Source organism: Dryobates pubescens, chromosome Z, assembly GCF_014839835.1.
Source record: "Dryobates pubescens isolate bDryPub1 chromosome Z, bDryPub1.pri, whole genome shotgun sequence".
NCBI classification, from domain to species: Eukaryota; Metazoa; Chordata; class Aves; order Piciformes; family Picidae; genus Dryobates; species Dryobates pubescens.
In genome coordinates, this window is record NC_071657.1 from 67,272,685 (window position 1) to 67,285,980 (window position 13,296).

General features: G+C 42.5%; 1 protein-coding gene across 2 annotated transcripts in view; it reads right to left on the bottom strand.

Moving 5' to 3' along the window:
- The window catches only part of GRIN3A (glutamate ionotropic receptor NMDA type subunit 3A), a 105,272-nt gene that overhangs the window by 33,830 nt on the left and 58,146 nt on the right, over positions 1-13,296 (bottom strand). For both annotated transcript variants that reach the window (XM_054178421.1, XM_054178422.1), the window contains exon 3: positions 11,463-12,510. In XM_054178421.1, coding sequence (XP_054034396.1) covers positions 11,463-12,510 — 1,048 coding nt within the window. The remainder of the gene's footprint in view (positions 1-11,462; positions 12,511-13,296) is intronic.

Here is a 13,296-nt window from a genome sequence, read left to right on the forward strand (position 1 = left end):
AATAGATTTTTTTCATGACCCACTGATAAAAGAAATGCAATTAGTAGTGCTAATCAAAGTTTCAGTGGGAAAAAAAAGAGCACACACCAAACAGAAATCTAAAACAATAATAAAACCAAACCAAAACAATACATAACTTGGTTAATGGGCTTTTGAGCTTTTGAAAACAAACTAGTGAATATTTATGGGGTGCAGAGGGAGATGAAATAAAATTATTCATTGTGAAGCACATGAATTTCAAATTCTAGCAGATTAGAATTCACATGTGAACTTCTGGAAGCGCAGGTTTTGCTGAGAAACTATCCCCTGAGTTCAGCGGCTTGGGAAGTGGAGATGTTCCCAGGGCCTCCAGGAGGTGGTGTATGCAGAATGCATTTGGAAGCTTGCTTTCCCTCCCGTGCTGCAAAAAGTGTCAGTGGTGCTGGTTTTTGCTTGCCAGGATAATGTCAAATTTTGTTAAAATCCTGTCAGCTTGAATCTAACTCAGCCAAGTCATTAGCTGGCATAAATCTTCACAGCTGCATTGAAGTCAATAAGCAGTTTCAATCTAGAAACACATGCACAGTCTGGTGCTGACAGTTCATTCTCCCGCACCGCAACAGGAGCATACAACGGAAAGAATTGGTGACTTAGGTCTCTGTTTAAAAATATAAAGCCTCTGTATTGACCTTCTCTGTGTGAGTGCTAAAAAGGAATTGTAAGATTTGCTCTGCTCCTTTGTGTGCTGCAGAAGCTGTGCATCTAAGGGTTGAGTCTGGGGACTCCCAAGTCTGTGGTAGGTAGTCTTATTTCTGCAGTGTGCCATGCTGATTGAGTTGCTGGGCAGTGTTTTAGTGCAAACAGCTCTGTAAGTAAAGAACTTGGGCTTATTTATCCCTGTTTATTAATAGCACTTAAAGAGTTTTCTGGTCAGAGGGATCTTTGAGCTGGGATTTATTCCAGGAGAGCTGAGAACTGTAAGGCAGTAAGTGTAAGTTACTGTAGGAAAAATGGATAGACTGAAGGAAAGCAGGATCTGATTCACAAGAGGCAACAGATCTCTGTTTCCAGCTATACTTCAGCAGCACAAAACAGCTCCAGACTGAGCCACTTCATTGGCCATGTTCCTATGCTCTAAGGCAGGTGAAGTCCTTCTCAAATAAGAAGCAAAGAAGGAGAGCTGTTTGGCTGAATACCTACATGCTCAAATTACCAAACACATATGGGAGATTTCTGTCTAAGTAATCCCTCTCGTCCTTCCATCCCACATCTCACGTCTGTTGATGAAAAGCCATCATAGTTCTCTACAAGTAAGTGAGGGCTGAAGGGTGAAACCTATTGTGACAGTAACTTAAAGTGTAGGTAGCTTTCTTGCCTTCAAAACAATCATCTGTCAAATCCTTTTCCTTACAAATTATGACTGTTTCAGCTGTTGTTGGTTGATTAGGGCAACACTGTAAGTCCTCCTGCCCCTGTCCATGTGGCAATTGTCCCCCAGGTACCAGGGCTGAAGGTGGTGCTCTGTGGTGACACAGTCTAAACTTGTAAGGTAAGGTTAGTGCTCTGTGGTTTCCAGAAGAGGAACAACGGCTTTGTGCTGCACATGGCTCAGGATGAAGGGGTTTCCAATTGTCATGGAAGTGTCTACCAGCACAGCTCTAATTTCTTAAATACATTACTTGCAACTGGCTTTTGGTTCAAAAGCACCAAATGAAGGTAAATCAGGTAATTTTTTATCTTTTATTTTTCCTGGAATGCTTGACACCTTGGCATCCCTGAAATCCAGGGGATCAGGGTGGGAGCTGACTTGAGGACTTTTGTCACTAGGAAGACAAGCAAGGCTAGCCAGTTCTCTGCTTATAGAGCATAATGGCTGTGGCTTTTGTGAAAAATAATAATTAAAAAAAACCCAAACACACCAATGACAACAAATGTTATTATTAATAATTATTACAATAATTAGATTAGAACTATAATAGTAACAATAATGATTATGATTACATTAGGAAGAAGTTCTTCACAGAAAGATTGATTGGCCGTTGGAATGTGCTACCCAGGGAGGTGGTGGAGTCACCATCACTGGAGGTGTTTAGGAAGAGACTGGATGGGGTGCTTGGTGCCATGGTTTAGTTGATTAGATAGTGTTGGGTGATAGGTTGGACTCAATAACCTCAGAGGTCTCTTCCAACCTGGTCTGGTCTATTCTATTCTATTCTATTCTATTCTATTCTATTCTATTCTATTCTATTCTATTCTATTCTATTCTAAATTCTCCTCACTGCTGCTAAGTCAACTGTATGATGATCTTAGAATACATAGAATACATAGAATAAAGCAGGTTGGAAGAGACCTTCAAGATCATCGCGTCCAACCCATCAACCAATCCAACACCACCCAAACAACTAACCCATGGCACCAAGCACCCCATCAAGTCTTCTCCTGAAAACCTCCAGTGATGGCGGCTCCACCACCTCCCCAGGCAGCCCATTCCAATGGGCAATCACTCTCTCTCTATAGAACTTCTTCCTGAGATCCAGCCTGAACCTCCCCTGGCGCAGCCTGAGACTGTGTCCTCTTGTTCTGGTACTGGCTGCCTGGGAGAAGAGACCAACATCCGTCTGTCTACAACCTCCCTTCAGGTAGTTGTAGAGAGTAATAAGGTCACCCCTGAGTCTCCTCCAGGCTAAGCAACCCCAGCTCCCTCAGCCTCTCCTCGTAGGGCTTATGTTCCAAACCCCTCACCAACTTCGTTGCTCTTCTCTGGACTCGTTCCAGCAAGTCAACCTCCTTCCTAAACTGAGGGGCCCAGAACTGGACACAGGACTCGAGGTGCGGCCTAACCAGTGCAGTGTACAGGGGCAGAATGACCTCCCTGCTCCTGCTGGCCACACTGTTCCTGATGCAGGCCAGGATGCCATTGGCCCTCTTAGCTGCCTGGGCACACTGCAGACTCGTGTTCAGTCTACCGTCGACCAGCACCCCCAGGTCCCTCTCAGCCTGACTGCTCTCCAGCCACTCTGACCCCAGCCTGTAGCTCTGCATGGGGTTGCTGTGGCCAATGTGCAGAACCCGGCACTTGGATGTGTTAAATCTCATGCCGTTGGACTCTGCCCATCTGTCCAGCCTGTCAAGGTCCCTCTGCAGAGCCTCTCTACCCTCCAGCAGATCAACTCCTGCCCCCAGCTTGGTGTCGTCCTTATTACATCTTCACTGTTCTCTGCTTCTCTCTGACAGTTATTTAAGTAACAGCTCTTCATATTTCTTGGCTTGGATTATTTCTTGCAAGGGTCTGAGCCCCATCTATGATGCAGTTGCTATTTCTGGTTGTGGGCTTGCTTTTCTCTTTTAAAAAATGACATGGCATACAGGTCTATTGCAGCTTGAGAGTAAGGAGCTGATGTGAATATAGCTGGGGAAATACTACAAAACATTCATTCATTCTGATGCTGAAAGAACAACATTCATGACCCGAACCATGTGCAATGAAGACAGCAATACTCCACCTTCCACCCATACCCCTGCATTCTTTGGATCAAATAATTCATCTGGTGAGGTAAAAGAATTGCCAAGACAGTAGGTTATGCTCCATCATTGAAAACATGGAGCAGAAGTGGTTAAATTCAAAGACACGAAAAAGATAATTGTTGACAAGAAGGCACAAAAAAGCAGGTCACAGTGGGAAAGGAAACTTGACTTGGAGAAGCCAGCAGTGTTTTCTAATAAACTAAGTATCAGAATGGTAAGAATCCAAACTAGGCAGCCTAGATAGCCAAAGCTGTAATTTCACAAGAAAAACTTTTAACAAGGTGAAGCCAAACAAGTCAAGTGTTAAGCACCATAAATTGCATGGGGAAGCTAAAGAAGCCAGGATCTCACCTCAGTTAATTTCAGGTGTCTTTCATTCCTGCATGAGATTGCCCTGCAACACCTGTTCTTTATTCTGACTGCAGTCTGATGCTTTATTTCTCCTTCATGATTTTTTTCCCTTCGGTCTCTGTGACATGTAAAGTTCTCTTGAGTTCAGATCATTCACTGAGTCATTAATACTCAGAAAAGCACTATGTACTAATTAGCAGGCTGTGATGCTGTAAATCCTGACCTTCCCATGTCCAATGACTTCCTGCACAGAAACATATGATGTATAGATTTCTGCAGCCAACATTTTTGACTGTGAAGGAAAAGAATCCTGCAGTCCAGCGCAGAGACTAAATCCCATGGGAGCAATAAGATTCCTGTTAACTCCACTGAGTCTGTTGCTTGGTTTTCTGCTATGCAATTTAATGCATTTAATACATATTTAAATACAAGCTATTTCATTATTTATTTAATATATAGCACTGCAAGTGGCACTTCCTACAATGATTCATCTTAGGCTGCTGCAGTTAAAGACTGTGGCAGCCTTTAAGAGCATTTACTTCAGTGTGAGTTTTACAAGACTTTGTTTTTTTGCAGGAAGAAAACATATCAATAAACTCACAACAGTTATGGCCTCAGCCTAAAGACTGCTGAACTTGAGGGAAAATATCATTAAATGCAGGGCTATTTGAATCACACCTCTTAATGATGAAAAAGGCCTATGAAGTGGCTGGACCCTTCCTTTGCTGTGGTTTGGCATTCCTAAAGCTCATCTGCAGTTACTTGCCAGTTAGTACTTCTGGACTGTTTTAATACATGTATCAGGAAGCTCTTAGCTGAGACAATAAGGGCCATAAGGCCTCTAAATTAACTGAAATTTTCATAAATTAGGAATGAGATCTTGCAGCCTCACAAAACCTGCATTTAATGGTATTTTTCCTCAGGTTCAGCAATCCTTATACTGAGGCCACAACTGAAACAAAAATCACACTGGTTTCCTGAGTAACAAAATGCCTGCAATTTGGCATTGCTTGGATTAACCAAAGATGGACACCTCTTAAAAGCAGCTGTTCAGACAATGGATTGGAAAAGAAGCAGACACTTCGGAGGACTAATCCCAAAGCACAACAAAGCTGCTGAAAGGACTTCCTGAATGGGGCTTGTCAGAGTGATTGCAGGTGTGTGCAAGTGTATTTAGGCTGGATGTTACGAAGTAGTTCTTCACAGAAAGAGAGATTGGCCATTGGAATGTGCTACCCAGGGAGGTGGTGGAGTCACCATCACTGGAGGTGTTTAGGAAGAGACTGGATGGGGTGCTTGGTGCCATGGTTTAGTTGATTAGATGGTGTTGGGTGATAGTTAGGACTTATTGATCTCAAAGGTTTTTTCCAACCTGGTTAATTCTATTCTATTCTATTCTATTCTATTCTATTCTATTCTATTCTATTCTATTCTATTCTATTCTATTCTATTCTATTCTATTCTACCTTATTTCTATTTCTATTCTATTCCTTTTTTTGTGAGACAACAGTGTCACACTAGTATCCCATCATGCATGATGGAGACAAGAAGATGCAGAAGACATGCAGGGAATGGCTTGGGTAATCTCATCCTGAAGTGCCTGCAACAGCAGCCCATTGTGCCTACCTCTCCCAGCTAACTGTAAAAGCATATTAGACTGAGTAAATCACATGTAATGTCTCCACTGCAGACATGTAAAGTGTGGTGAGATAACACAATGAAATTGATGAAAGTAGGACTCACAGGTGTAGCCCTTTTTGTTAAGTGATTGTCAATGGGTTTGATATTTTCTGTCAAAATACGATGTGGAAAGGAACTTCACCATTGTCAAAGGTTATTTTGAAGGGAAATTGATGCGCAGATGTCAAAATATAACTGTAGTAAATTCACAAGTATAGCTACTCAAGTGCATCCTAAAGATGGCAAAGAGCAGCTGACAGCTGCCACACCAGCGACAGTGGTTGGAAAGCATCTGAAAAGCTCATTATATTGTTGAAATAACAACACTTTTAACAGAAAGAAAGTCCAAGCCTTGGACCACCTTAAGGAAAATCTGTCTAGCTCTTCATCCTCTCTTGTTGTATGCTTTCTACTTGGCATGTTTGAAATGTTTCTTATGTCCTCTGGGCTACCACAATTATTTTCTCTCCGATAATCTGGTCTACACAACATGCTCCTGACTATGTTGAATCATAGAATCACAGAATGTTAGGGGCTGGAAGGAACCTTGAAAGATCATCTAGAACAACCCTCCTACACCAGATCATATAGGAACACAGGAATGTCCAGCATGGTTTCTTGCATTGGAAGCCTGAAAGCAAAGTCCCTGTTTCAAATCCTCTTGCCAATAAAAACCACCACCCCTTGATGAGGTCCTGTAATACAAGACCTTTTGTTTCTTTTAATTTAGTAATGAAGAGTTCTTCTGTATCTGGGCATTAGTTTCAGGACGACTGGGCAAAGGAAGTCAATGACAATGCCATGTACTTACAGATAATTTCTTCTTCTCCCTGTCTGTGTCAGTGAGACCTAGATTAGACAACAGATAGCGCTGCTTTATGGAAATCAGAATGGGAACTGAAGTATAAAATACCTGCATTTGTTACAAGACTGGCTAAAAGGCACACCAGCCATAAAGATACATGCTTCTGACGCAGAATGGTAGCAAATGTTCTTTTTTGCACCCAGACCTCCTTGCTCATCAATGTGCCCCTTCTCTGCCTAACTCGTGCCTGTGAGGCTGCATACTCAGCTTGCTACTGTAGATCTGTAATGCAGCTATCATCTGTCAGTCACAGAATTATTGAATAGAATGGAATGGAGTAGAATAGAATACAATAGAATTAACCAGGGTGGAAAAGACCTTTGAGATCAAGTCCAACCTATCACCCAACACTATCTAATCAACTAAACCATGGCACCAAGTGCCTCATCCAGTCTCTTCCTAAGCACCTCCAGTGTTGGTGACTCCACCACCTCCCTGGGCAGCACATTCCAATAGCCAATCTCTCTTTGTGTGAAGAACTTCTTCCTAACATCCAGCCTAAACCTCCCCTGGTGCAGCTTGAGACTGTGTCCTCTTGTCCTCCAGGCTGGTTGTTGGGGAGAAGAGACCACCCCCCACCTGGCTACAACCTCCCTTCAGATAGTTGTAGAGAGCAGAAAGGTCTCCCCTGAGCCTCCTTCTAGACTAAGCAACCCCAGCTCCCTCAGCCTCTCCTCACAGGGCTGTGCTCCAGACCCCTCCCCAGCTCTGTTGCCCTTCTCTGGACACCTTCCAGCAACTCAACATCCTTCCTAAACTGAGGGGCCCAGAACTGGACACAGGACTCAAGGTGTGGCCTAACCAGTGCTGAGTAAGTGATTCATATACTATGTTTTTCCTTTGTATCTCTTCTGCAAATAAGCTCTTAAAGCTCTGCCATGCTCTGCAGAGAGCTTCCTAAGAGGAAATCAGGGCAGTGCTGCAACTTTTCACCATTCATTCTGCAACTACCCTCTCGTGCTCTAACAGCAGACTGGATACTTTCAGAAGTGTTACTTCTCCAAAAGCTGTATTTGCTATTTCCCACTGCAAGGGATGATTGCCTAAAATGTTTAAGATTATAAAAACAGGGGGAGAGGGGACAGCTGTGGTCTGAAATTGCCCATTCTTGTAGAAGAGTAAGACTTTACGGTAGCAGGACACTGCTTTAATATTGCTGCAATTTACTGGCTATGTTGTAGTACACGCTGTAAAAAGCCACCTGAAATGTGACCTAGTAAAAGTAGCAGCAAAGTCTCACAGATACTGAGAAGCTTAGCTTTAGTGACTTGTCCTTGTTAGGAGTCTTACATGGAAAATACACACTAAGTTTCCACTTTCAAGACATATTCCAGGAACTTAATTATCCTGCCTCCCACAGTTTGCCTTCTGCTCTGGTCTGCCTTGCCTCACTGGCCACTCCTTCTTTCAGCATCTTGGTATTTTTATATTTGCTTACTTCTGCTTCCATATTATCACTGCACTTAAAGGTCCACTCGAAATATCTCCAATCCTGTATTCCACTTTGCCTTGTGATTAGTGGTTGCAATGCAACTAATTTTATTTGCATTCCTGATATACACTATATATTGAGATTTCAACAGCATAGAAGGACCATGTTTCCTCTGCTGAGTTGCAAGGAGCAACTGCTAAAACACTGTGCTGCTCAGCCAGTTAAAATCACTGCTGCAACATGAGTTTTTGTCGAAAGGCAGATGCTATTTATTCAGGAAATATTTAACCTTATCTTTTTTTGACCCAGAAGAGAGAGCATAGTTATTCCTGGCAACACTAACTTTAGACCCCAGGTTTCTAATCTTGAAAAAAAAACCCTTTTGATTTCCCAACTTGTCTTCCTTCCTGTCTGTTTTCAGTCTCAGATGGGATTTATTGATTGTGGCTGGCAGCCTGAAGAAGCTACATCTTAGGCCACCTCAAGAAGGTTGGCCCTCTGCTTTGGACTCTGTGTTTTAAATGCATTCCAAAAGCATAGTGCAAAGGAATATGTATCCTGGGAGCAACAGGAGAGCATGTTTAAAAGTGTATTAAAATTATAAAGATTGCATCTGCATCCTGCTGCCTTCTTTTTGAGTCTCCACCACTGAAAAACAAATAAATAAAAGAGCTAAGCAGATCTGGGAAAAAAAAAAAGAAAGGCAAACAAACATAAAATGTTGAAATCAAATGAAAAAAATGCTTTAAACAACTAACTACAAAGTGTTGCATTTCCCTCTGCAACTGTTGTGGCACAAATATTTCTTAAACCTTAGTCTGAGGTTTAGAGACTGCTTCGAATGGGCACAGCTCAGGCTTTGTGTGAGAAAAGGTTAAACCAGGGTGTATTTTCCTATTGTGCTCCTACAGACCAAGATCTTGGAGGCAAATTCATGAATGAAAAACATGAAAGTATTTTGCAGTTCATGTAATGGCAGCCAATCCTCTTCCATAAAATCCACCTTGTCTTATCACCACATTGGAAACTACTAACTACTCAGAAGCTTAGATCTAATCGAGGATGCAGAGAACTGCCTTCCTAGGAAGGCATCAGGAATAGTGTGGGCAAGCAGGATCAGGGAAGTCATTGTGCCCCTGTACTCAGCACTGGTTAGGCCACGTCTTGAGTACTGTGTCCAGTTCTAGGCCCCTCAATTTAAGAAGGACATTAAGACTCTTGAACATATCCAGAGAAGGGCAACAAGGCTGGGGAGAGGTCTTGAGCACAGCCCTGTGAGGAGAGGCTGAGGGAGCTGGGGTAGCTTAGCCTGGAGAAGAGGAGGCTCAGGGGAGACCTTCTTGCTCTCTACAACTCCCTGAAGGGAGGTTGTAGCCAGGTGGGGGTTGGTCTCTTTTCCCAGGCACCCAGCACCAGAACAAGAGGAGACAGTATCAGGCTGCGCCAGGGGAGGTTCAGGCTGGATGTTAGGAAGAAATTCTTCCCAGCAAGAGAGATTGGCCATTGGAATGTGCTGCCTGGGGAGGTGGTGGCATCACCATCACTGGAAGTGTTCAGGAAGAGCCTGGATGAGGCACTTGGTGCCATGGTTTAGTTGATTAGATGGTGTTGGGTGATAGGTTGGACTCCATGATCTCAAAGGTCTTTTCCAACCTGGTTAATTCTATTCTATTCTATTCTATTCTATTCTATTCTATTCTATTCTATTCTATTCTATTCTATTCTATTCTAATAATGACACTGATTTAATGGCTTCATTGAGGGTACTAACCATCAGTGTTTGATGTTTTTGTTCAAGACCAAGACTTGTGTTTGCAGCACCTGTACGTTTCAGAACTCTGTGCTCACTTTTGTAACCCAACAGCCAAGATTTACAGTGCATCTTTAGAATTATTTCATATTCCTGCAACTGCAAAATCGTTTCAGTATGTGCCTTAGGATCTCCATGTGTGTGGTCACAATAGTGATGCAGAAAACTAGGATCTAATCTGATGTGATTTGATTTGATGGATTAGGTGACACCCATGCAAAGAGTGAAGGAATAACCTGATTTTGAAGCCAGGGTTATGGCTCTTGTAATAATTACTGTGCCATAGCTGTGCCTGGAGCTGGGGAATTCAGCTGAAAGCTCTCATTTGCTTATACAAAACACTTAGAATAAAACAAATACATGATTCCTGGACTTGTACAGTTTAAATTGATGAAGCTACTAATGTAATATTTACGGTATTTTTTCTCTGGGAGGGGAAGAGCATATTATTATTATTATTATTGTTATTGTTATTGTTATTTGCAGTTAGCTTTAAGCCATAAATCAATTTTAGTTTGCCCTCAGGCCACTATAAAAAGTATTCTTCTTTGTTTAAATTATCTTGGTAGAAACAACTGAGATAACATTGTTGGAAGTGAGTCAGAAGTCACGCTCACCAAGGCAAAACTGTGTGGTCATTAATCTCAATGCAAGGTTTTCTTAATGGAACAGATGGAGGCTGGCCTTTGCTGTCTGGAGGGACACATGTAAACTTTATTTACACAATAGATGAAAGCCAAAACAAATATTTAATTCTTGATTTATTAAAATCACTTTTTTCTGTGCCAAAATGTATCAGCTCTCAGTTACCTGAGACAAATTATTGGTGGATGATTTCAGAGCTAGTTACCAGCAGTTAGGTCTTGAGCAAAAAGCTGTGGAAATTACAATCACACCTTCACTGGTCACAGTTCCACACAAAGGAAATCTGCTTGTGGCACCCTGACCTCTAGAGCAACTGTCAGGTGCTGAGGACTCCTGCTTTTGTGTCACCTGAAGCCATGTAAAACTATCCTGCACACACATTTACCTGATTGTTATTTAGCAGCAAACAAAATCAGCATAGACTTATAAAATGGCTCAAAATTTGAACTGAATCCCCTCATTCCCATCTTGGGAGTAGGGGAGACAGTGGGTGGAGGCAGTCCTGCTTCTGCATTTTTTCTTGCCTTACCAAAATTGCTAGGAAGTCTGAGCTATCTTTTCCTCCCATGACAGTTCCCCAGCAGAAACAACACTGCACATCAGATGCCTGACTACTTGTAAAGTGAATTCCACTGTTTAGATGCAGAAAGTAGGATCTTTCTCAGTATTTCAGTTCTGCTCCATTTAATTTATCATTTTGTCAGCAGTGACTTCGTAAGCACCATTACAGCCCGTGAAACACTTCTAGAATCCTACTCAGAACATCAGTGTTTTCCTCATTGTGCTGTGTGGTTGTTTGAGGAGATCTCAGGATGATGCAAATCATCCAGCTGATCAAAACAGCTACAGCTGAACTGAAATCAAACCCTTAATCTGCATGTAGAAGCCACTTTCCTTCCCTGCAGTGGGAAACATTGAAATCCTTCACCTTCCTCCTCACCCTCAGTCTTTGAAATCCCCTCTAGGCTTCTATGGATGTTTGAAGATCCTCTCTCACTGAACTTTTGCCCTAAAGTGCTGTCAGGTATGGCAACTAGTTGTACTGCAACTGTTTTGCACACAGGTTGCTTTCTGAGTTATTTATTTATTTATTTTTAGAAACCATAAATTATGCAGCAGTGACTTTTGAGTGGGAAGCAGAAAAAGCTGAGTTAATAGCAGCAGACATGCTTTACCTTTGGGTCATGTATTCCAGAAAGCTCTTCATAGATCTTCTCTCCTACCATGACAGCAGCTAGGTTGGCTGTGTATGTCGACAAACAAAACAGACAGAAAATAGCCCAGAGATTCATTAAAAACCTTCCAGTCCAGCACTTGGGAGGTTTGATAGCAGCTGTTCTTCCAAACAAGATAGCATAGCAGACATTCAGGGCAGAGGAGAAGGAGAAGACTTTGTTCCTATTCCTTCCCTTGGGGGTCATCCCGAAAGGACTTTTCCACTCATATAAGGTAAGGAATATAGCTGTGATGTGTAGAGCAACAAATATCCCCAGCCACATAGTCCAGTGAAGTGGCCACATAAAGGCTCCAATAGGAGCTGCTGTGTCTTTGGTCCTCACCAAGATGCCCAAGCTGGTTGAAAAGAAAGGGCTGGTGAAATCAATCACTTGGCTACGCGCAGTGTTGATGCTGAATGACGTTACTGCCATGTGAGCCGTGCCAGCAAGAAGGTCTCCCACCAGCCCTGTCCAGTGGCCATTCTTCCAGGCTCCGTATTTTCCATCACCAACAATGTACAAGTCAAAATCAAAATTCATATCCTCGGCTAGTTTCTCCAGCAGGTCTATGCAGTAGCCATAGCAGCACTTCTTCAGCTCAATGGGAACAGTGTCATTCCCTCCTTGAAGAGTTTCAAACAGGTTATCCAGCATGGCTGAATCATTGGTCAAAGGATCCAGACAGAGCTGCCCTGCTGGGCAAAGACCTTCATCATCTACATCTCTGGTAAAAACAAATGGATGCTCAATGAGAGTTACCACTCTGAGGTGCAGCCGGGTGGGGTGTTGCATGTGATTTTTATGTCTCTGGGCCTGTTCTGGCCATATCCCATAGTCCATGACTATCTTTCCTTCTTGCCAGCTTCCAAGACGAGTCCACATTGGGTTCCCAACAGGGTCATGTTGTAGATTCCATATGAAGAAGTTGTTTTCTGAGCTGATAATGGAAGAACCTTTCACCTTGATGTGGCCACTGAGACCGTCAAAGGTTGTGTTGGCTAAAAACCTGTCGGAGGGAGAAAGCAGGTTAATCAGAAGCAGACAGTCAAAGTCATCACACTAAAGCTGGTGCAAACACCATGAATTTAAGGGAATAGATGTGGGATTTCGAACATCTGGATCATTAATAGCTCTCCTACAGCACCATGAGCACGCCACTTAATTTATGACTAAAGTACTTGGGAATGCTCTCCTGCATATCTTATGTAAATGAAAGCTCCTGCAGAGACTTCTTTATGTTTACTGGGGAAAACAAAAAATAATGAGTGAGAGAGCACCAAATTTTCAGCTACATCTACCTCACAAAATCCACAGTGTCCTAGGCAAAAATATATATGATAAAGGGGAAGAGTGGAAATTATGTATGAAATGTCCTTCCAGGAAAAATCCTCCAATTTCAGTAAGATCTAGGTTACGTAAGAGAGGCTACTGAAGTGCTGTCAACAGCTTTCAAGCATTTTGAAGCGAACCAATCTGGATTTGAAAAGGCAAATTTTGCATTAGTAAATCACCATTAGCCACTTCTGCATGAAGAAAGGAACTCAGTGAAAGATGCTTGCCCTAGGTACTAGGTTTTCCAAGTGGTCAATCAATTTAAATCCTTTAGAAAGGGAAAGGGGGGGGGGGGGGGGGCGGGGAAGAAAGAGATATTTCTAGCCTTTTGCTATTTCAGATATTCACAACAAAGTATTTCCCATCTACTGGGTGGTAGTGTTTGCTGGTAGTTGTCTTCTCTCTGATATGTTACATTCAGCTTCTGGTAAATCATTATCAAGGAGGCTAAAATGACATG